Here is a 25,210-nt window from a genome sequence, read left to right as displayed (position 1 = left end):
AGTATAGCTAGAATCTTGAATAGCTTGAATTTTTTACTTAATGGCCTAAGTAATATGATTTTTTTATTGCTGAGGATAAGAAAAAAATTTTAAAGAAGATTCAACCATATAGCAAGTGGCTCAGCCTTAATGTTTCTTAACTCTTGTTGATGTCTTTGCTTACTGGAGAAAGAAATAGATAAAAAAAATTTTTATATTTTAAAATGCTGTGATAAAATCTGAAGATATACTTTCCAGAACCAAATGGAACCAGAAGTGGATCAGAAATCTTTTTGTTGCTATCTCTGGAATTTTAGCATCCAACCTCCCAGCTTCTGAGTGTGGTATGCTTTTCATTTTAGCATTTGATGGAAAAATTAAAACAATATTCTTCAATAAGAAATATTTCCACAATTTAAGAGCTCTGTTTGATCTGAATATTTAGATCTGTTTTTCAGAACCATAAAATACTTGCCATTTTTGAGGACCTACATTTGAAAATACAGGTTTTTTTATTTTAGTAGAAACAACAAGAAAAATCACTTTACTGAGTGTGTAATTTCAGACAGTTTGGTTTTGTTTTTCAAAAAAATATAAAATATTTTTAACAGGTTTTTCTGGAATTATTTGACATTTATGTGTTGAATACTGTAATTCCTGTGAGTATGAAGACCATAAGAACAATGTTAGTATGGACAGTGTGATCTACCACATAAAGCTGGGTATGGATAATGATTCATACCTCAAGTTACTGTAACACGGGGATAATAGTAATAATTACCTCATAGGGTTTTAGAGGTATTAACATGTTAAGTAAATATTGTAAGAAGTGCTCAGTAAATGTTTTTAATTGTTATTACAGTGTTTTATACCACTAAGAACCATACTAGAGACATAGATAATGTGCAGTTAAGATTCAAGTGAAAGGGCAGCTGCTATACCAGAGTCATCAAGCAAGGTTGTACATAAAGATTGGGAAGTTATGGCTGGAATCCAGTTAGAATTGCAGCCTTTGGAAGACCCATGGAGATAAGCTAGTCTGTGGTACCTTCAGGGAGTCCTTATTTGGATCCTTTTAGGGATCCAGCATGACTAGAGTGCATGAGCTACGCTGAAGCACACTAATCTGTAAAGCAGGCAGCCTGATACAGTGGGAAGACAAAAGCCTTCGGAGTCAGAAGTGGGTATACTTCTAGTTTTGCCTCTTTCTTGCAGTCTTGGACAATTACTACTGAGTTCCTGTTTCTCATTGGTAAAATGATGTGTATAATGAGTTTTTGTGACCTTTTGTTTGGGAGATGTTTGTGAAGGACTTGGAGTAGTACTGGTACATAGAAGATGGAAATATGTCCCTGCCTTTGTTGTACCTTTATCCTCGTCCTCATTAATAGCTTTACTTATAAAATACTGATTAAAAAAAAACTTTCTCAGTAATTTCTTTGTAGATCCAAAAATCTATATGCAGGTTACTTATGTCAAGAAAATACTATAGTTATTTTCAAAAATTAACTGAATTTCACGTATCCTTTTATTGACCGTTCTACTGTTAAATCTATTTGAGTTTCTTTTGTGCTTAGTAAAGGTTCTGATACATTTTAGAAATTAACTGAATATTTATTGACCAATATGTATTGAATAGACATTGTATGTGCCATTTGAAATGTGAAGAATCTCCCAATTCCTTTAATTGTGCTGCTAATTAATAGGTAAATTCAATATAGGCAGTCACCCTAACTTATGGGTGAACCATATAAAAATATGGAATCATGAAAATTTTTTCTTTTTAAAATAAATGACTCACATTTTGTGGCAGTAGTAGGGGCTGTTTAGATGTTTTTATCCAGTGTGGATTTTCCTTTGAAAAATGAAAAATTCCTTTGCAGATAATTTTGCACACTATTTTGGAAAAAAGATGCTCTGGAGAATTATGCTAGTGTGAGAGGAAAAACAACAAAAACAAAGCTTTTAATTAAAATATAACTAGGTTGCTCAAAGTTAATTGATATGTGCTTGGGGGCAGGAGGGCTAATTAATACTTTACTCACTTTAAATCATTGCAGAAGATACTCATACTCATTAAAAAGAATCCCAGTACATTTTTTTTTTTTTTTTGGTGTGCAAGTACTCACGCTATGGCCTTTATTATACCAAGAGCCACCTGCGCTTGGTGGTAGTGTGCTCAAACTCCATACAGGGGCCCAGTACATTTTTTAAAGGTCTACATTACATAATCATTACTTGCCTGAATAAATGAAGCTTGTTTGAAAAACTAAAGTAAAATTATTTCTACCTTCACCTGAGTTTGATTTTTATGTCAGAAAATAGAGCTATTAGAGAAGATAAAATACATTTTAGATTTGTGCATTTTGTCTTTTTTTTTTTTTTTAAACAGATACTCTTAAATTAGTGCATTTAAAATATCGCTAGCCTTTGAGCAGGAAGTAGTCTGAAAATCACTGGCTTGGAGGACTTCTCTGTGATAAATTTGTTATGCCAACAGTGTCTTTTACTGTCTGTGTTTCTAGTCTCAAAATCAGCAGTGGATATTTTACTCTTGTATAATCAGTGGGATCAGATGTATAAATAAATTTCATTGCTGGGAGCCCACCTTAATTGTAGTTGGTTTCAATTTATTTTAGGGTGAAGAAATTGTAGTATGGGGACAAGGTGGAAAGCCAGCCAGAATAGATTGTGGTTAGCTGTTTAGAATGCGTCCATGTTCTGTTTTTATTCATATATACGAATCCTATGACAGTAAACATAGTATGTAAATAAAGATGCTGTTTGTTTTAATGATCTTTCTTAATTTTTTTGTGTTACTTCATTTAGAGACCAAGAAGCGTCAGTGTAAAGTTCTCTTTGAATACATTCCACAAAATGAGGATGAACTGGAACTGAAAGTGGGAGATATTATTGATATTAGTGAAGAGGTAAGGAAAACATGTGTTTTAGTTTTTTGTTTTTTTTTTTCTAATGGCTCTGTCGTCTTAGTTGTGGTATGCAGGATCTTTCCTTGTGGTACACAGGCTTTTTGTTGCAGTGCATGGCCTTCTTTCTAGTTGCGGCACGTGGGCTCTCTAGTTGTGGTGAGTGGGCCCAGCAGTTGCGGTACCCGGGCTTAGTGGCTCCACTGCATGTGGGATCTTAGTTCCACTACCAGGGATTGAACCAGCATCCCCTGTATTGCAAGACACATTCTTAACCACTGGACCACCAGGGAAGTCCCAGAAAACAGGTGTTTTAGAGATAAAGCAGCAATTGGAATTGATGCTCTATGTATTAGCAAGATGCTTTGTAAGTATATTAATTTGTTACAGGGACTTCCTAGGTGGGGAAGTGGTTAAGAATCTACCTGCCAATGCAGGGGACACGGGTTCGATCCCTGCTCCAGGAAGATCCCTTAATAAAAAAGAAAAGAATATTAATTTGTTAAATTTATTTTGGCAGTTTCATTGTTTTTTGTTAAAAGTTTTAAGATACAGACTTTAAAATGGATCTTTAATGACAAAGTATGGCTGTCTTTTCTGTAGAAATAAAACTTCATTCATCCTTGCTATGCCAAATATTTGTTTACTGGATTTGTATCTGCTGACTTTAAGAATAAAATAAGCTTTTTTAAAAACTAAAATTAATGTAATCTAAGTAGCTAAGAATATAAACCTTTTCTTTGATTCTTAATTCACTTTAGGCACAAGCCATAAACATAGAAGGATTTTTACCTTTTGCACAGCAAAGATATAAGAAAGAAGAATGTTTTAAAAAGCTTTACGTTATTTGAATTATCACATTCAAATATTAACCCAAAAGCACTTTCCCTCATTTTAATATCTTAGAATGAGATTTTAAAATATTTTTAAAATAATTTTTCATATCTCTGTTTTTATCCCTTAAGGAAATATTAAAGTTTTATGTGGCATATAAAGATGCCATTTTCAAAGTATGTGTTTTGATATCATGTATTGCCACTGAGATTGATTTTGTGTGCTAACATGTAATTTATCATTTGTTTATGTTAAATTCCAGTTTGTTTATTTTTGTATTTATTTATTTATGGCTGTGTTGGGTCTTTGTTGCTGCACGTGGGCTTTCATACTCTTCATTGCGGTGCGTGGGCTTCTCATTTCGGTGGCTTCTCTTGTTGTGGTGCACAGGCTTCAGTAGTTGTGGCACGCAGGCTTAGATGCTTTGTGGCATATGGGATCTTCCTGGACCAGGGATCGAACCTGTGTCCTCTGCATTGGCAGGTGAATTCTTAACCACTGCGCCATCAGGAAAGTCCCAATTCTAATGTGTTTATACAAAAGGCATTTCTTGTTTATTTCCACCAGGTGGCAATAATAGTAGTGTTCACTGAGCCTATATTATGTCTGAAGCACTATTCTAAGTGTTTCACACTTACTTTTTCCTTTAAGTTTCTAAACAACCTAAGGAGATAGGAATTTTTATCCATATTTTACAGATAAGAGATTGAATCACAGAAAATAAGTGATCAACTTATCCACTGTTGCTAAATGACATGCTGTTCCAAATTTTGTGGCAAAGAACAGCTGTTTCGTTAGGTTTATTAGTTGTGTGGGTTCAGAATTCAGATAGGGCACAAAGGGATGGCCTGTCTCTGTTCTGTGATGTCTGGGGGCCTCAACTGGAAAGATTCAAAATTGGGTGCTGGTAGAATCATAGGAAGTCCCCTTCAATGACATGTCTACTGCCTAGAAGCCTCAAAGGCCAGGATTCCCTATGGAAAGCCATTCATTATGTAACCTCTCTGTTTGACTTGGCTTACTTACTTGTGTTGGGCCCTCAGGTGTCTCAGGGTAGTAGGATTTATTACATGGCAGTTCAGGACTCTTAAGTGTAAGCATTTCAGGGAACGTGGTGATAGCCTTTTATAATCCAGCCTTGGAAGTGATAGTGTCACTTTCACCACATTCTGTTGATTGCAAGAAAGTCATAAACCAGCAAGATTGAAAGGGGTGGGGACAAAGGTGGGAGGAATGTCAAGATTACATGTAGGTGAGCATGTGGGGTAGGGGTTGTTTCAGGTATTTTTGTGCAAGTTCATATGCCTGGTGTGCAAAGCACCAGAATCTGAACCCACACAGTTTGTTTTTGAGTTGGTGTTCTTTACCACTATACTACCCTGCCTTTTAAGAATTCCTTAATTAGTAGGAATTTTACAGAGTTATTTACCCTAACTACCCAGTTGCTGCCAACTTGAGATTCTAGGTGTAGTTAACAGTTTGATGACGTTCTCTTTGTTGCGCCTGTTCCAGTTTGGTCTGCATATTTCCATCACACCTGATTGGAAGAACTCTCAGTATTTTGGTGCCTTCCTAAGTCTGCTAAAAATTCTGAACTCTTCATACTTACTGCCTTCTCTTTTTCTCTTAAATAGCATGTATTCTAGCCACCTCATATTTCAGCTATATATTCCATTAATAAGTCCTTTATTTTTATGGTACTACATTTTTCACATGCTTTGTGTCTGGAAAACTCTGATTCAGCCTTAACTCTCCAACTCTTTTGTCATTTCCTTTTAGGGGAACCTTTTTGATTCTTTTATGCCTTTCCTTTGTGCTCCTACAGCATTTTGTTCACACTTCTGTTGTAACACCTCTTACATTGTGTTGTAACTATATACTTACTGTTTTTCTTCTTTAGATTGTTTTATTCAAGGACAGAGATTTCTCATATGCAAATTTGAATATTTTCTTAGCAGTTAACACCATGATTTGTACATAGTATCTGTTGGATGAATGACTTACTAAAGTTTCCTTTGTAATTGTGATGAGGTGAAAAAAATTTTAAAAATATTTTAAACAGGAAAAAAGAGCTTTTTCTAGCTATGATAGTGCACGTACTGCTAAGTGAATTTTGATAGTAAATAGTGTTCACTCTTTAAAAAATTATTCTTACTTATTAAGACCTCTTAGCATCCTTAAAAGAAACTATACTTTTAAAAACAGTTATTGTTAATATTATTAAATAACTTCATGAAAATGGAGTAGCCTCATTATTAGTGAATATAAACATTTTTTTAAAGAGTTTGGTTCCTGAGAATATTTCTGATTGGGGTTAGGTAGGCACTGTTCAGTAGAGCCTGGCATCTGGACTTTTAAAAATAAGTGATTCTTTGTCATAATTGGGTTAAGACTCATTGTTCAAGTAAAAATAGGTAAATTACTTAGTGGTTTCTTGTGCCATTTAGGAAGTTATATTCTTATGTTTTTTAAACTTTTTCCAAATCGGAAATTTCCAAATGCTTAAATAATATATGTCGTAACTATAGACAGAGGCTCTGTAGTGTTTAAAACAGTGACATTTCAGAAGAGAGCTATCTACTTGTTGCTGTAATACATTATTCTTGGTTATCTGATACTTTCATGAAAATTACTTGCTTCATAGATTACAATTGATTATAAATTCTCATTGTAAGTGTTGCAGAGTGCTACTGATCTATGACTAATCCTGTATATGATTAACCAATTCACATAGGTTTAATCTATTTAAAATATATTTTTTCCGTTTGTGTTTTCTTATAGATTTAAAGGGATTATTTTGCATCACTAACTTTGTACTCATTCACTTATGTAGCTCAGTTTTTTTTGCGGCGGGGGGGGGAAGTGAAACTTAAGAGAAATATTTACTATTTTTGAGTTGTGAACTCTTTCAGGTAGAAGAAGGCTGGTGGAGTGGAACCCTGAACAACAAGTTGGGACTGTTTCCCTCAAATTTTGTGAAAGAATTAGATGTAACAGATGATGGTGAAACTTATGAAGCCCAGGAGGATTCAGGTATTTTAAAAATTTGAATAGATTTAAGTAGATTTTATATTTGATCTAGTGTTTACTTTGTATTTTTTTAAACTCTTGTCTTACTTTTGAACTAAGAGCTTTATTTTATCTACTTTAAAAAAGCAGTTTATGACAGGGACTTAAAGTGAACTATTTGCCTAAATAGCTAGGCAAATAATTTACTGTTTTTCCTTCTGATGTCTGCTTCAACCCAAAGTAAAAGTATAGTACCCTTATTATGGAATGATACTACTTATGTTATCTGATTTCTTTCCACTTAAGATCTACTTATATTCAATTTTGATCAAAGTTTGCAAATGGCCTACTTCAGAAATATTAGAAGTTTAAAAAAGTACCTTCCTTTGCTTGTTTTCTATATTCACATGATAGATTTTTTTCATTGCAGCCAGAATGTCATGTAATTATTTTGTGATCTCTGTCATTTAGAGACTCACCTATAAATCAGTCTTAAATTTGTTCACATTCAAAAATATGATTGAAAAAATTTTATCCCAAAGCTAGGTTGATTGATTGATTATGTCTGTGAATTGCTGTGGGGTTTAGGAGAATTTTTTTTTTTTAAGAGAAATTAAATTCATAAGTGGTAATGTAGGGATAAGTAGATCTTTTTATGGAAAAGTATGTGTAGTGAGAATATTCAGGGATTTATGCTTGCATTAACTAGTATTATTTGGCAGTTTTATAATGGTAAGATTGATTTCAAATATTGAGGTGAATAGACACATACAACCTTAATGTTGCCATTATCACTGTTTTTTTCAAAGACAGTGTAATGTCAAGATATGAAGACTATTATTTTAGTCCATTAGGGCTGCTGTAACAAAATACCGCTGACAACAGAAATTTATTTCTCACAGTTCTGGAGGCTAGGAAGTCCAAGATCAAGGTGAGCCAGCATAGTTGAGTTCTAGTGAAGCCCTCTTCCTGGTGCATAGTTGGTCACTTCTCACTTTATCTTCACACAGTGGAAGAGGCAAAGGATCTCTCTGGAGCCTCTTTTGTAAGGCAGTAATGCCATTCCTGAGGGCTCTGCCCTCGTGACCTAATCACCTGAAAAGCCCCACCTCTTAACTTGGAGGGTTCCGACTTCAACATAGGAGTTTTGCAGGGATATGGATTTGCAGACCATAGCAACTATGTATCATTCAAAACAATGAGATGAAGACTTAAGGTTGTCCAGACTGCTTCTGTACCTAGTACTTACTTCATATTGCATTCCAGTGGTACACTTCTGTTTTTTAATCTATCTAGGATGTTGGGCTCCAAGATGGCAGGGACTGTGGTTTGGTCATCTTTGTGTAACTATAGTTTCTTATTGTGGAAAATGGAAATAATAATTATTACCTAAGAGGACTGTTATGTGAACTGGCAAGATAGTTTCTAAGCATAATACTTGTAGCATTGCAGATTGCTTTGAACGAGGTTCTTTTGCTTGTTTTTGTCAATACCTTCAATATTTTGAAATTAAGTAGGAACACATTATAAGGTGGTTATGTGTAGAAAATGGATTTATAACCCTCAGTATCCTCAATTGTGAGAGAATAAATTTTAGAGGAAAAAAATTAAATAATTTTACATTTAATAGTTGGTAATATTAAACAGTTTATAAAAGGTATCTAGAAATCATCATCTGAAGTTTTTATAATGTGTTTTTAGTTCTACCATTTTAGACCTTATTAAGAAAGTTCTCTGAAACTTTTATCTTCAACCATAATTATGGTTTGTTTGCACATGAAAGATTTATGCAGTTTTTTCTCCATCTCAAGAAAGTGTTGAACTTCAAAAAAAGTCACCTAATGAAATGGTAGAACAGGGCATGAAATGATAGAGCAAGCTCAAGACGTCTAGATTTAGAGCTAGGAGCTCCTAGTACAACCCCCTCATTTTGTAACGGAAAAACCTAAAACTTTTAGAAATTACCACTTAATATTATTCTACATACATATTCTTAGAAGAATCAAGACTTCTAAGAATTTCTGATTCTGATCTCATCCCTATATACTCTTTTGCACACTACTCACTTTATGGGTTCATCCTTTAAACTCCAGTACAGTGAATTTTTTTTGAGATTTTTTTTTTTTTAACTTAAAGCAACATTGCAAAAATAAATAGGTCCCATATACGCTTTTTCCAGATTCACCACCAGTTGTTAACATTTTGCCTCTTTTGCTAATTTATTACTTATTTTCTATTTAAAAATTTGGTTTATTTTTTTTGTCTTAAAGTATTTCAGTGTGTATTTCCTAAGAACAAGGACAGTTGTATAACTACAGTACAATTATCAAAATCAAGATATTTAATATTAACAGTACTGTTTAATTCACAGTTCATGTACAGAATTCCTTTATTGTTCTAATGTACTTTACATAGCTATTTTTTTCTCCTAGATAAGACCATGCAGAGAATTTATTTCTCAGATTTCTTTTGTTTACAATAGATTCCCAACCTTTGTCTGTTTTTCTTAACCTTGACATTTTTAAAGAGTTTAGGCTGGTTATTTTGTATAATGGATCCTAGTTTGGATTTTTGTTTTTTTTCTGATACTTCATGATTAGATTCAAGTTATATTTTACTGATAGGACTACAGAATGATGATGTCTCATTGCATTGTATTGAGGACATGTGTGCTTTGTATCTTTTATTATTGATGTTAAGTTTGATTACTTGGTTAAAGCTGTGCTGCCACTGTAAGTTTACTGTTTTTTTCCTTCTAACTGATAAATGTCTTATAGGCAGGTATTTTGAGACTATGTAAAATGTCTTATTCCTCATCAAGCTTTCACTCAGCAGTTAAAGCATCCACAGGTAAATTTTGCCTGAATCAGTTATTACTATGATAGTTACAAAATGATGATTTTCTAATTCCATCATCCGAACTGTTTATTATTTGACATTCTTCTCTAAAGAAGAGTTTTTATTTATTTATTTATTTATTTTTAATTGGCTGTGTTCGGTCTTTTTTGCTGTGTGCGGGCTTTCTTTTAGTTGCAGTGAGTGGGGGCTACTCTTTGTTGTGGTGTGCGGGCTCCTCATTGCCGTGGCTTCTCTTGTTGCAGAGCACAGGCTCTAGGCGTGTGGGCTTCAGTAGTTGCAGCACATGGGCTCAGTAGTTGTGGCTCACGGGCTCTAAAGCGCAGGCTCAATAGTTGTGGCACACAGGCTCAGTAGTTGTGGCGTGTGGGCTTAGTTGCTCCGTGGCATGTGGGATCTTCCTGGAGCAGGGATTGAACCCATGTACCCTGCATTGGCAAGCAGGTTCTTTACCACTGCGCCACCTAGGAAGTCCCTCTAAAGAAGAATTTTGCTTTTCTCCAGTTTTTTTTATTCAGCGTGGACTCATCAGTTGTTTCTTTTTTATTCACTAAGTATTAATCTATCCTTGCCATTATTATTTATTTGGATGCTGCTAGGTTTGGCCAGTTAGAGAGCCTTCAAACTAGTTTCTGTGACATTTTAAAAAATTAACTTTATTGGAAATAAATTTATGTACAGTAAACTGTGTCTATGTAAAATATACAGTTTGGTGATTTTGACAAATGTATACATCTGTGAAAACCACAATAAATGTACAGGACATTTTCATCACCTCCAGAATATTCCTAATGCCCCTTTGCAGTCCATCTCTTTTCCTGCCTGTGATTCCACTTTTTTGTCATTATGGGTCAGTTTGCTTTGCTGTGTCCTCTTGACATGTCTCCATCATTTTTTTTTTTTTAAGCACTTTCTAACTTTTGTGATACAAGATGTTCTAAGCTCATCTTGAGCTTTCCCTACTCTATTCCTGGAATCAGCTACTTATCCAAGCAACCTTGGTTTCTTTTAGAGAGGGATAATGGTTAGGCATTGAGATCTGAGTGCAGATATGCTCAGTGCTCCTGCGTGTGATAGTGCTTCTAGGCCCTCTTAGTGGGTAAAACTGGGGACTGCTTACACACACACACACACACACACACACACACACACACACACACTCTCTCTCTCTCTCTCTCTCTCCCTCTCCCTCTCTCACACACACATGCACACACACATACACTCTCCTATCATCCATCCATTCATCTGTCTACCTGCGTACCTAAATTACACATTTAATTCCAGTATGTTCTGGTTTGCAGTGACCTCATGTTTAAGCCTATCAGCTCTAGAGATAAATGAAATGAATAATTGTTTGCATTACTGTTAAGGGAATTTAATTTTTCTTACAAGTTTTAGTAATCTGTACTTTGCACGTCATAATTATTGATATATTGCCTGTGTATTGCTCTTATGTTCATTCTTTAAAGAATTAATGCTTAAAAAGTGATATAATCTTTGGTGATATCAATGGGTTGTGATGAGTATGGGGAAAAAATGGCATGAATTCAATTTCTGAAAAGATAGAAGAGACTGGAATTTTAGAAAGTGAAAAGTGATGGGGAAAAATGAGTTACTTTACATAGTCATAAAATATTAATTTGTTTTGGGAAGTAAACAGTATATAGTGGATGTAGTAGTGAGATCTAGTAATGATGGATGAGATATTGAGAAAAATTTGCTGGTTAACTCTAAATAATACCAAATTTTCAGGTAAGGGTTTTAGAGATCAGTTTTAGTAATAATAAATAATAAAGTGAAGGTATAATTAGTTTGATGAATAGTTTTAATTCTGCTCTAATTTTTAGAATAAAATATATGAACTTAGGAAGAAGTAGAGACCAGTTTAATCAAGTGATGATTTCTTCAGCCTTTATGTGCTAAGTGCTGTGTTGGTTTTGTGAGGGTATGGAATCCCTCCTGTGGTCCAGAAGCTTAAATAAGACAAATAGGAACTGAAGTATATTTGAATCTAGAGTAAAATGATCTAAGCGCAAGCACTGGAAGATATTTGTGAACATGATACATTGTTTGTCACTTTTAAAAAAAAGTTACTCTTCAAATTTTCATTTTCTCAGAAGTGTCCCAAGAAACATTAGAAATATAATTTGCATCTCTGACTGCAGCTATCTTAGCTTGGATGTTATCTTCTGAACTCCTGCTTTTTCCCCTCTAATTGTTCTTTCCCTAGTTTTCCTCTATATAGACTTCTTTGGAAAAATAATTGTTATAAAAAACACAGTACATAAAATTTATCATCTTAACTATTTTTTAGTGTAAAGTTTATCAGTGTTATGTATATTCATATTGTCATGTAGCTCTGTAGAACCTTTTTATTTTGCAAAAGGAAACCTTCATACCCATTAAATAAATCTTCATTGTCATCCCCCAAGCCCTCCACCCTTGAAACCACTCTTCTACTTGCTGTTTCTATGAATTTGACCACTTTAAATAACTCATATAAATGAAATTTTACAATGTTTGCCATTTTTGTGACTAGCTTATTTCATCTAGCATAATGCCCTCAAAGTTCATCCATGTTGTAGCATGTGACAGAATTTCCTTTTTTTTTCAGACTGAACAATATTTCATTGCATGTATGTACCTCATTTTGTTTATCCATTCATTCACTGATGGATGTTGGAGTTGCTTCCTCCTCTTGGCGGCTGTGAATAATACTGCTAAACATGGACTTGCAGACCCTGCTTTCAGTTTGGATGTATACCCAGAAGTGGGTTTGATGGATTACATAGTAGTTCTGTTTTAAATTTCTTGAGGAAATGCCATACTTTCTTCCATAGCAGTTGTGCCATTTTACAATTCCACCAACAGTGTGCAAGTTTCCCATGTCCTCAGCAACACTTGTTTTTTTGTTTGTTTGTTTTTAATATTAGCTATTCTAATGAGTATGAGGTAATATCTCGTGATTTTGATTTGCACTTCTCTAATAATTAGTCATGTTGAGCATCTTTTCGTATGTTGCCCATTGCATATCATCTTTGGAGAAATGTCTTTTTTAAAGTCCTTTGTTTTAAAAAACAGGTTATTTTGTTGTTATCTCGAGTTGTAGAACTCTTTGTATGTTCTAGACATTAATCTCTTAATCAGATACATGATGTGTGTGTATTTTCTCTCATTCTGTTGATTGTATCCTTTGAGTTTTTAAATTTAATGTAGTCAGTCTCAGTTGTCTATTTTTTCCTTTGTTGCCTGTGCTTTCGGTGTCATCATATCTAATAAATCACTGTCAAATAAAGCTTTCCTCCTGTGTTTTAGGATTTTTATAGTTTTGGGTTTTATCTTTAGGTCTTTAATCCATTTTGAGTTAAGTTTTTGTGTATGGTTGAAGATAAGAGTCCAGCTTCATTCTTTTGCATGTAAATATTCCATTTTCCCAGCAGTGTTTGTTAAAGAGGCTGTCCTTTTTCCATTGATCGATCTTGGCACCCTTGTTGAAGTCCTTTTGGTCATTCCATGTAGACTTTTATCACGGCACCTATATACCTATTATACATATTTATACATCTTCCTTCTCCAATAGGCTGTCAGCTATTTATAGATGAGACTACTCCTTACTTTTCTTTGTTTCCTCATTGCTTAATACAGAGGTCCCAAAAATGAATAAATTACGATCTGCTGAATTTTTATTCCAGAGTTTTATATATTCACTCCTGTTCCTTTGTGCCTTCTTATAGTGCCAACACTTTGGGGAGAAATAGTGTAAATCAAACTTCATAATTTATGGATGGAACCAGTACCTCTCATACCAATGATTATGTCACCTGCTTGCTGGAGCACAAGGGAATGATACTGCTTATTTCTCGGGAGAGTAGGTGAATCTCTGCTCTGGTTGGTTAGCTTACTTGTGTTAAGAGCACTGTACTTTGAAAACAGAATCAAGGACGTGATCATTCAGCATTTGTGGGTGGCTGTTGTGTTTCTAACTGACATATCATTTTGATTATAAAGGGTGAGAGTATTTTTCTTCATATTTCTTGATTCACAAACACCTTTGAGAAGTAGATGAAAGCTATGCATTCTGAAAAGTATAATAATCATATGAATAAAATTTTACATATTATTTCACATGGTTTAGTTCATACACACATGCATGCAACTAGATAATACATTCTCATGGTTCAGAAATCAATACAGTCATCCCTTGGTTCCACGGGGGGCTTAGTTCCAGAACTTAGTTCCCCCTGCCCCGTCAGTGGAAAAATTGTCTCCCATGAAACCAGTTGCTGGTGCCAAATAGGTTGGGGACCGCTGAATTAGAGCAGTTTTAATTACTGGGAGTTGAGGTGGGGTGGGGTTGGGACACAAATCAGTCTTCTTCAGTGCAGGTGCTGATTCCATTGAAAGATAAAATAGAGGAGTCATTTACTAATGTATGTTACACTTACTATTTGAGAATACTTGGTATCAATTCTGAAGTCAGAACTTCTGTTTTAAGGATTGTAAAGACTGCTAGAGAACAAACCTAAGACTGAAAACATCTGGCTTAAATTTAATGATACAGTAATTACTTTGCAGACTGTCCCCTGAATTAATTCTGGTGCATGTCACAGGTATTAGATTTTTTGATACTTATTTTTAACATTAAAATTCAGTACAAATTAAAGCTTATAATGAAATAATCTTTATGATGCCTTGTAAACTGAGCCCTTAAAATATGTACAAAATTTAAAGTCCATATGGGATCACTAGGAAAAGAAATCAAATTTAAATTTGGATGTAGTTCATTACTTTCATAATTATAAATACTTTGGGCATTTCCTTGCACTATTCAGCCTTATTTGAATTTTAGTAACGTTGCATAGTCATATCTGGTAAAAATGTGCTTCCTTGCTTGCTTAACCCCTTTACAATAACAGTGCATTCTAAATGTGGAGCTCTGTGATTATGGGGTGGGAAGTCAGTGGTTGAAGTATGCTGTAATTCCTCTTTTTTTTTTTTTTTAACTCTAATTTTTAGGCAGAAAGTTTTTGCATATTGATGTAAATGCCAGGAAGTGAGTGCTTTATAAGTTCTTTAGAACTTCAGTGATAAAGGCATAGAATCCTTTAAGAGTTTGATATCTTATCCATTATGACTTAGAGAATTGAAGTCCTCTGTTCCTGTATTCTAATGAAATATAACTTCTTCTGTGTATAACTGGTGTTTTGACAGTCTTTTTTAATCAGTAAATAGCATATGTTTCTGGTAACTGTTGTAAGAATTATTTTTTATTATACATTTTTTTTTGCTTATAGTATTGGAATGCCATATCCACTGCATTTGTCTGTTTTACATAGTTTCTTCTTACATTCCTTTACATTTAGTAGAGCCCTTCTCTTCTCTTCTTTTAATAAATAAACTGAAGTATTTGAGATGATGTTCATGGTTTGACCAGTTAAACTCTAGCTGTTACTGCTAAGAGGTTAATTCTGACTCTAGATAGTAGGTGGACAGTATTACCTGAGCCTTTATGAGTAATTTATTTTTATGCCCTCAGTTTTCATTGAAGAACTGTGGAATAAAAGCTATAAGAAAGCCCCTGTTATATTTTTTTATAGGAAAGTGGTGAATTTATAATTTATTCTCTTACTCAGTGGTTTCTTTATAAAATCTCAAGATTAATATCTTTTTAGTAGTCAATTTCAGGAAAAGCTTTGCTTCTCTAGTGAAGTGTTATGTTTCAGTTTTTATAATGAAATGACTGCCCTTTCATTTTGTCAAATATTCTTGGCCTTTCTTGTTTAGAGTGTTTTTTTTTGCCACCTTTCAGATTCCACTTATTTGCCAAGTAGGACTTGCTTTCAATTTTCTTTCTTTTTAATAAGGCCAGTGACTATATCTACTGGTATTTTCTTCCCTTGTTATGTCTTCTCCCCACATTAAGCCTATAAAAATCTCCATTTCGATGTCTAATAGGCGTCTTGAACTAAGGTGGTCAAAACTGGTCTTCTTTCCTCTGCACCCAAATTTGCTCTGTACAGTCTTCCTCATCTGAGTTAATGGCAACTCCATCCTTCCTTTACTTAAACCGAAGACTTAGATTCATCTTTACTCTTCTTTTTAATGCCAAACACTGTACTTGATTCAGTAATAGACTTAGTCACCTACTTAATAAATGTACAGAGTCTGTTTTCTTTTACCACCTCAACAGCTGCTACCCTGGTGTAAGTTATCTTTTTCTGTATAATTGCAATAGTCTGTCATTTGCCAGTACCTTCCTACTGAATGTTAAAGTGCTTACCCTCCAGTAGCTGTCTGCTTCACTGAGAGTAAAAGCCAAAGTCATCTTAAAGGGGCTGTAGAACCTTCCAAGATCTGGCACTCCCAAACGTCTCCCCCCAACCTCTCTGACTTTATCTCCTACTTAACCATCCCCTTTGTTTTTATTAGTCTTCTTACTGTCTCACAGCCTTTGTACTTGCTGTATGTGTTTGCCCAGAATGTTCTTTGACATATCCTTAATGGCTTTCAGTTTGATTTGAGCATTCTGCTCAGAAGTCACCTCTTCAGTGAGGCCTTTCCTAATAGCTCTGTATGAAACAACGAAAAGCTTCTATCTCCCATTCTTTAATTCCGTTATCTTCTTTGATCTTTCCTTGATACATTTGTTATTATTTCTTATTTATTTTCTTATTGTCGGTCTACCCCCATATTAGAATATATATTTTGTTCACTGTTATGCATACCCAGTTTCTAAAACTGTGTCACAGTGTTGCTTAGTAGATGAATGAATGAATGAATGAATGGTGGTTTTTGGTGCACAGAGAACTTTTCCAATACTTTGTCATGTTAAGTCCTCATAATTTTTGAAGTTAGTGTCACCTCCACCTTAAAGGTGAAGAAATTGTAACTGAGATTTAACCACTGAGTGGTAAAATCACAACTGGAATTTTCTTCTTCCAATCTTTTTACTTTACTATTTTTTTTAACATGTGGGAATGTGGATATTAGGTAATTCTCACTGTTTTAGCCCATTTGTTTTTGTGTTAGTCATGCCTATAGAACTTTTTCGTGTACTTTCACCCCTGTGAGAAATAGGAGCAGTGATATGTGGATTCAGTGGCATTTCCCATGGACTCAGTGCATTTCCATACCTGAAATTTAAAAGTTGAAGTGAGTGAAGGGAAATTGTAAATATAAATACTATTATTTAGTTAATTCAACATTCATATATTTGTTCGTTCAGTATATTAAGTGCTTATTGTTGAGCATCTTGTGCATGTTTCTGGGAACACAGTGATGAGCACCATAGTCTTGATTATTCCCCATATTTGAAGCTTTTGGTCCATGGAGAAAGAAGACTGTTAGACAAGTGATTATAATTCAGCATGAGAAATATGTGTGGCAGGAAGATTCAGGGTGCTATAGATGTGTATAGAGCTAATTCAGACTGGGCAGGATGTATGGGAATGCGTCCCATGGGAAGTTACAGATTGAGATCTCAGAATGGGTAGGAGAACCCTAGGCAGGTTTATGGCAGAGGGTCAGGAAAGAGCAGAGCAATTTCAAGCTCCTGAAAGAGATTCAATTTAGAGGGATTATAGAGCGTATAGCTGGATGTGGTAAGTTTTGAGGCTGGAGAAATGATTGGGTCAGGCTTAAGAAGGTATTACAAAACTGGTAATCAAGTCACAGAAGCCTTAGAGGGGAGCAAAATGATGAGGTTACTTTTTAGATAGAGTGGTTTGGTAGCAGTGTTAAGAGTGGATTGGAAGAGAGTCAGACTGAGGTAGTGAGACCAGCTGAGAATGTTTTGATAATTTAGGTAGAAATAGATAATTTAGGCCTGAACTAGAGGAATGATCATGGGAGTGGATAAACATGGTGGCATTCCTGTGCTAAATAGATGGTATAAAGAACTGCATCTTGTGATAATGGGATGTGGAGAATGATGAGAATGAAGTGTCAGTGACTACCAGATCTTTGGTCAGTAAGCTGGGTAGATGGAGATGGCATTTGCAGAGAAGGGATAAGTTTTGGGAGAAGATGTTAACTGAGTCCTCTAGGGGTGTGAGGACATCCAAGTGAAGATATTTGGCAGTCAGTTGTATATGTGGGTCTGAAACCTTAAAAAGAAATTTTGGGTGGATGTCCAAAATTGGGGCTTGACACTGTGTTAGGTGGTACAGGAAACCATGTAGCTAGATGAGATTACCTAGGGAGAATGTCTAGGATGAAGAAGGAAAAGAGCCTAAGACAGAATCCTGTGCAGCAATGTTTATGGTCTAGACTGAGATAGAGTAACTAAAAAAAAGACCAAGAAGGCACTGAGAAAGAGCCAGGAGGCAGTCTGTATGAATGAGTGGTCATCAAGGGAAGGGAGTGTTTCAGGGAGGGCATGGACAGTAGTGTCAGACAACTGTTGCAAGGTTAAATAAGATAAGTAAGGTAAGAAATAAAATGTAATCCTGATTTAGGGCCACCTGCATTGGGAGTGTGGAGTCTTAATGCAAGGAAGTCCCAAGAGCTGCAAATTTTGATATGCTCTTCTTAAGGACCTGGTACACTATGATTTCCTCAATTTCCAATTAGCATTTTACTAGTTAAGAATACCTAAAATTGTTTTAAACACCATCACACACACACACACACACACACACACAATCAGTATAAAGTGCATCTTACTCTTTGGGATGTTTTAGTACTCAGTCATTTTATTATTTTTATTCTACAATTTTTTATTAGGAGGTATAGAATATAATTACTATGAAAGGGGAATGTCAAGGTTTTTGTGATTTTAGGTGTCATTCTTTAAAAACAAATTATCCTTTCAGAAACTGTTTTGACTGGGTCTACCTCACCTTTACCCTCTCTGGGGACTGGGAGTGAAGCTGCACCCGGACCAGTCACCCAGCCAAAGAAAATCCGAGGAGTTGGATTTGGAGATATTTTTAAAGAAGGCTCCGTGAAACTTAGGACAAGAACATCCAGTAGTGAAACAGAAGAGAAAAAACCAGAGAAGGTAGTAATGATGAACTTTCCTTAGATTAACCCTGTTCATTCTCTCATTAAGCATTTTTTAAAATGTAAAAGTTAGTTTGCAGCTCTGTTACCTTTTCATTTTTCAGATTGCCAATAATAGATTATGAATAAGAAGACTGTGAGAAACTGTTTAAAAGATTAACTTTAATGTTTATGTTTGATTCTTATAAAATTGGATTGGGGGAATAAATTAAACACAAACTTTTCTTAGTGGAAGTTTTTAGTTATCATAGTTTAAAAATAGAAAAGGCAAATTTTTGTTTTCCTTTTAAAGCTAAGATTGTGTTTTTCCTTTCAATTTGAAGAGGGCCTAAAATGGACCATTTTAAAATGAATTCTGCTTAACTTCCCTCTGGATTTTCAGCAGTGGTGAAATCTACTAATCGCTAGCCCTAGATGTATGGAGAACTTTATTTTTTATTAGCATTTCACTGACATTGTGAGGTAAATCAAAGTGAATGTACCATACTAATAAGAGATTTTAAAATAAACTGTTGTTTTTATTTTGTGGGGGAAATAAGTACAATCTTTGGGATCTTTATTTAAGAGTCTGTGGTTCCTGGTTAATGTACCTTGGAGATTAGATTGAGTACTTACTTCAATAGGAGGCTTGTCCCTTGACTCTTAAAGCATTGTTTCCCTTGTAGTACTTGTTTGTATATCTAATTTAACTGATAAGATTTTTAAATATTTTAGTATTTACTTGCCCTTTTTAGTTACATTTCACTTATAAGTTTTCTCCTAAAATGGTTGGTTTCAACTTTTTTTTTTCCTTTCCCAGCTTGTTACTTATTTTCTCATGTAAAAACAATTTGGGTTCAGGAAAAAGAACTTGTACTTTCTGTCCTGCCTCTCCTAGCTCTGTGACTGTCTGGCATTAAGATTATGGGCCTGATTAATCTTGGTTTTAAAGGTAAAGATTAGAATTCTTGTTGGAATGGTGCTGCATAGTCATGTAACAGCTAGGAAAGTCTAGAAGCAATTTCTGCGTTATGAGGGACAATAGGCTAGGTGATATGGGGTCCCTGTCTAACTCTAAAGTTTATGATTATATTGAATAACTTTGATTAATGATTATACCAGTAATCTTTCATTTGCTATTTTTAATGTCCACTAAAGAGTTGTTGTTAGTGAGAGTAGTCTCAGGGTTACTGTATAGGATGGCCTTGCAAGGCTTGCTTTGATCACTGATCTAGGAGTTGATAGAGTAGGGAGCACATTTGCTATGTTTGTAGGTGACACCAGATTGGAAGATATGATGGTTAAAATTAGGAGAAATTAAAGTGAGTTTCTTAAAAGATAAATAGAACACACAGTGATAGGTAAGTTAGCAGTATGTTCAGATTTTTAACTAATGAAATCTAAAGTCAAATGTGGTGTTACTTCTGAGGAGAGAACTCAGGGAAACACCAGTACAAGATGAAGGACTTACTGTAGTCAATTACAATGGAAAATTGTCTACTAGACTATATATTGTTACAAAGGGTTGTAACATTACCTGAAAGTTTTCATTCTTTTTTTTTTTTTTTAAGAAATGAAGACTTTAATTTTTCTCCTTTATTTTTTTTAATTTATTTTTTAAATTTTATTTATTTATTTATTTAATGGCTGCATTGGGTCTTCCTTGCTGCACACAGGCTTTCTCTAGTTTCTGCAAGCGACGGCTACTCTTCGTTGTAGTGTGCAGGCTCCTCATTGTAGTGGCTTCTCTTGTTGCAGAGCACGGGCCCTAGGCACGTGGGCTTCAATAGTTGTGGCACATGGGCTCAATAGTTGTGGCTCACAGGCTCTAGAGCACAGGCTCAGTACTTGTGGCGCACGGGCTTAGTTGCTCCATGGCATGTGGAATCTTCCCAGGGCAGGGCTTGAACTGGTGTCCCCTGCACTGGCAGGCGGGTTCTTTACCGCTGCGCCACCTAGGAAGTTCTGAAAGTTTTCATTCTGATAGCAGCAATGAAGTAAGTATAAAGATTTTATTTTCTTCTCTATCTCCTGGTAAGGAAGTTTTTTAGTGTTGTTGTTTAGGAGCCCACCTTCTGAAGTCAGACTTTCTAGGTTTAAATCCAGGCTCCACTACTAAATTACTTTTATGGTGGGCCAGTTACTTAACTGCTTCCTAACCTATAAAAGGAGTGAGTGATAATGCCTACTTTATGCAGATTGTTCTGAGGATTAAATTACAACGTACGTGAAGTGCTTATTAGAGATTGGTACATGGTAAATTTTCAAATGGTATTTTGATTTATTTTAGAACATCTAAAATAAATTATGGGTATTTATGGGTATCAGAGTATGTTTTATGCATACCAGAGTATGTTTATTATCCTAAAGATAGAGAGTTTTAAAAACGAAGTTCTGGGCTATCAGTTAAGTAACTTTTCAGATATTTATCTTTTTCATGGCAGAGTTTTCAGTTGCATTACTAACCTGGCCATAAGTACCATTAGGAAGAGCTAGATAACTGTTAATGGACATTTTGTTTAACATTATTAGCTTTGTTCTAACTTTAAATAGTTGACACCATCCTTTCTATTCTAGCCCTTAATCGCACAATCACTAGGATCCAAAACTCAGAGTATGGAGGTAACAAAAACAGACGCTGAAGGTAAAGTTAAAGGTAAGTTTTTGAATGAAATTTTCATATTAGGAATGAAGCAAGCTCAAATATATTGTTAGATTTGTTGAAGACATTTGTTACATTGTACTACTTCATCGGAGTATTAAATCCTCCTGGTTATAAGCACCATAAGGTCAAGGATTTTTATATGCTTTGTTCACTGATGTATCCAATACAGTTAGAACTGTGCCTAGAACACAGTAGGCACGTAGTAACTGTTTGAATGAATGATTACTGAAATTGTTACTTAATTAGCATGTAGTATTGACCAAAAGTATTGCAGTCATCTCTAAAAGCTTCCAGTGTACATTTCTTTAGACAAAATAGAGGCTTTTAGTAAGTATTTGTTAAAAGAACCAATTTATATAAGCTTCATTGTTTACATTTTTCATTGTAGCTAAGGAATATTGTAGAACGTTATTTGCCTATGAAGGTACTAATGAAGATGAACTTACTTTTAAAGAGGGGGAGATAATACAGTTGATAAGTAAGGTAAGATATTTCTCAGTTTTTCAGTGAGTCAATTTATTCATAGAAATATTTTTCAGTAGTCTTGCATTCCCACTAGAATGTAAGCTCTAGAAGGACTGCGATTTTGTCTTGTTTATCTCTGTGACCTGAGAACCTGGCACATAGTAAGTGATCAGAAACATTTTTTAAGCAAATGTTTATTGTCTATCATTGTTACAACTGATGTATTGGGAATTATTTTTACCATCATGTTGTGTTTTTCCTCTAACCATACCCCCTCACCCCCAGGGTTCTGTTCTTATTTCCTGTTTCACTTCATTCCATTTTTTTCCCCATCTAATGTTTGTTGTATTGTTTGTAATATAAAAAGAAGAAGAGGAAAAATAGGGAAACAACTTAAATGTCCATCAGTATGTAAATGGTTATGAAATGTCATACTGTGGAAAATGATGCAGCTATTTCAAAGAATGAGGCAGTTTTATAACTTGGAATGAATTAAGGAAAAAGAAAACCGAATAGTATTGGGGTGTGGGCAGCGTCCTATAATAACTATTTGTAATAGAGAAATATTATAAGTATTTGTTTTTGATATAATCCTTGAAAGTAATTTTTGAAGTTTCTCTCATTATTTTAAGTTGACTTAACAGATTGTTTAGTGTATGTAATTTTAAAAAGTTTTCTTATTGAAGTGTAATTGACCTACAACACTATGTTAGTTCCAAGTGCACAACATAGTGGTTTGATATTTCTATGCATCTGTTATTTCTAGTTATCATCTGTCACCATAGTTATTGCAATATTATTGACTATGCTTGTACATTTCATCCCTGTGATTCATTTATTTTGTAACTGGAAGTCACCCCCCCAATACCCCCTTCCTCCTCAAAACCCCTTCCCCTCTGGCAACCACCAGTTTATTCTTTGTATCTATGAGTCTGTTTCTGTTTTATTATGTTTGTTCATTCCTTTTGTTTTATAGATTTCACATATCAGTGAGATTGTATTTGTCTGTCTTATTTCACAGCATAATAACCCTTGAGGTCTGTGCATGTTGTCACAAATCGCAACATTTTATACATTTTTGTGACAGTAATATTGCATTGTAATAAACATTATTCACAAAACATATATGCATATATACATCTATTCATTGCAATATACATTATATATATTAAAACCAACACATCTTTATTCATCTACTGATGGATATTTAAGTTGCTTACATATCTGGGCTATTATAAAGAATGCTGCAGTGAACATAGAGGTACATATATCTTTTCGAATTAGTGTTTTTGTCTTTGGAAAAATAGCAAGAAGTAGAGTTGCTGGATCATATGATAGTTCTATTTTTAATTTTTTGAGAAGTCTCCATTCTGTTTTACATAGCAGCTGCACAAATTTACATTCCTACCAACAGTGCATGAAGGTTTTCTTTTCTCCACATCTTCCCCAACACTTGCTGTTTGTTGCAGCTGTGGTTATCCTTTTGTGCATCACCACCCCAGGGGTGTGGGTCTTCATTATACTGTGTCTCTGTCCCTCCATTCCATTTCATTGTGGTTCCTTCTTTATGTCTTTACTTGTGGAAATTCTTTTCTGGTAGTCATTCTCATTGTGCTCTACTGTAAATAGTTTTAATTTTGGAGAGGGTGAACTCAGGGTCTGCTTACTCTGTCATCTTGACCCGTCCCCCCCGCCCCGTGCATGTAATGTTTACTAGACACAGAGATTGAACCGATAACACCTAATTTCTCCTGGAAGGGTATTTGGAAGGAATGATAGAAGGTTCTGTAAAGCAAATTAATAACATGATTAATTTTGGGTATGTAAAGTGTTGAAAAGAACGTAAGGTAAAATATACTTTGGAAATTTATATTCTCTCACCACTCTCCTCTTCGCTTCCTCTCCTTTTTCCTTTCTCCTCCCTCTGAGAAGTTTTTACCCTTGTAAACTGAATTTTTAAATTATTTGACTTATTAAGAAATTAAACTGAATTTTATAACTGCTGCTTGAAGTAATGTGTGGGCAATATATGTTTTTAGGAGGACCTCAGAGTCTGCTTAAGGTCTTTATTTTTCCTTGTAAAAATAATGGAATTCAGTATTTTCCTGTTTTGTTGCTAACTTTTTTCTTGTTTAGAGAAAACCTCTATTATCTTTATTCTTCATTTTGCGGTTTAGGAGACTGGAGAACCTGGCTGGTGGAAGGGTGAACTTAATGGTAAAGAAGGAGTATTTCCAGACAATTTTGCTGTTCAGATAAATGAACTGGATAAGGATTTTCCTGTAAGCTTTTCTTTTTCACTGATTATAATAATTCCTTTTGCCAATATTTCTTAAAAAGCAAGTTTTTACATATTTACTGAGTAATTCCTGAGGGGATTTCAGATTTATATAATCAGGTGAAAGTTATTTGAATTATGGTAAAACAAAACAGTGTGTCAGTTCTGTGCTTTATTCCTGTTTTTTTTCCCCCAGACTAAAAATTAACTTAGATTTTATTACTTTATTATAATTAAAAGAAAAAAGGCGGGCCTTAGTATTGATGCCAGTGAAATCCGTCTAGGGGAGCGGATTCATGATCTCCGGAAGAAAAGAATTTCTCCCCGGGATCAATAACAAGTCGTTGCTCAGGTTTAGGTCACAGAGTAACAGTTTTTTTTTTGGGGGGAGTACACCAAGTTCAATCATCTGTTTTTATACACATAGAGTAACAGTTTTTATTAAGAAGAGAGCACAAACAGCTTCTGGCACAGACACCAGAAGTGGGTAGAGAGAGACCCAAAAGCAGGCTGTAAGTCCCATGATTGTATACCTTTCTTTTAGGAGTTAATTAGCTCACAGGATTCAGAATTTCTCCTTGCAAGTGGGCAAACATTCAGATAATCACCAAAGAGCTTTAAAGTTCAGTGAATGCCTCCCTGCACTGTTGACCATTATCCTAGTTCTGTTTATGTGATTAGGGGAAGGGGTCATAAACTCCAAGACACATGAAATGTATACAACTGGGCCCATAAATTTTCCTAACTGGGTGTTTTTTCTGCTTAAGGTTATCATATTCCCATCATATTCCTATCACTATTTAGACAGATTACCACTTGACTGTAAGGAATTATAGTTTTATTTGATTTTGTTGAAAATTTTTATTTTATGGTACTACTGACTACTATTACTCTGACACTGCATTTTTGGAAGAGTGAGAAGGCTTTGCCTCTTTACAGGATTTAATGTGTCAGTCTCACATCTCACAGTGAATAAAGTGAGACTGAGCCATTTGTCAGTGATCTTTTGCTTTTCTACAGCTTGATCCCTTTTCACATATGAAGGGATGAATCTAATTAAGTTTTTAAATTAGAGGGAAAGAATTATATGGAGAACAGACACACCGCAGCAAGACAGTCTACCGTATTTGATTTAAGCCAATGCAGAAATCTCTAACCTTTGCAGTCTTTCATTTAAAGTAAATTACACGAGGGTAATGTATGAAGGCTTGCTCT

At 34.8% G+C, this 25,210-nt stretch overlaps 1 protein-coding gene across 4 annotated transcripts in view; it reads left to right on the top strand.

Moving 5' to 3' along the window:
* Positions 1-25,210, top strand: part of CD2AP (CD2 associated protein) — a 102,823-nt gene that overhangs the window by 51,042 nt on the left and 26,571 nt on the right. For all 4 annotated transcript variants that reach the window (XR_009047980.1, XM_057698933.1, XM_057698932.1 and 1 more), the window contains 6 exons: positions 2,809-2,909; positions 6,653-6,773; positions 18,419-18,606; positions 21,165-21,243; positions 21,641-21,735; positions 23,895-23,999. Coding sequence is in view for 3 of the 4 variants with exons in the window: in XM_057698933.1 (XP_057554916.1) it covers positions 2,809-2,909; positions 6,653-6,773; positions 18,419-18,606; positions 21,165-21,243; positions 21,641-21,735; positions 23,895-23,999 (689 nt within the window). In the remaining variant the exon portion in view is untranslated. The remainder of the gene's footprint in view (positions 1-2,808; positions 2,910-6,652; positions 6,774-18,418; positions 18,607-21,164; positions 21,244-21,640; positions 21,736-23,894; positions 24,000-25,210) is intronic.

Source organism: Hippopotamus amphibius, chromosome 11 (genome assembly GCF_030028045.1).
Source record: "Hippopotamus amphibius kiboko isolate mHipAmp2 chromosome 11, mHipAmp2.hap2, whole genome shotgun sequence".
Lineage (NCBI taxonomy): Eukaryota > Metazoa > Chordata > Mammalia > Artiodactyla > Hippopotamidae > Hippopotamus > Hippopotamus amphibius.
Note: the sequence above shows the minus strand (reverse complement) of the source record. Positions and strands in the feature narration are given on the sequence as shown.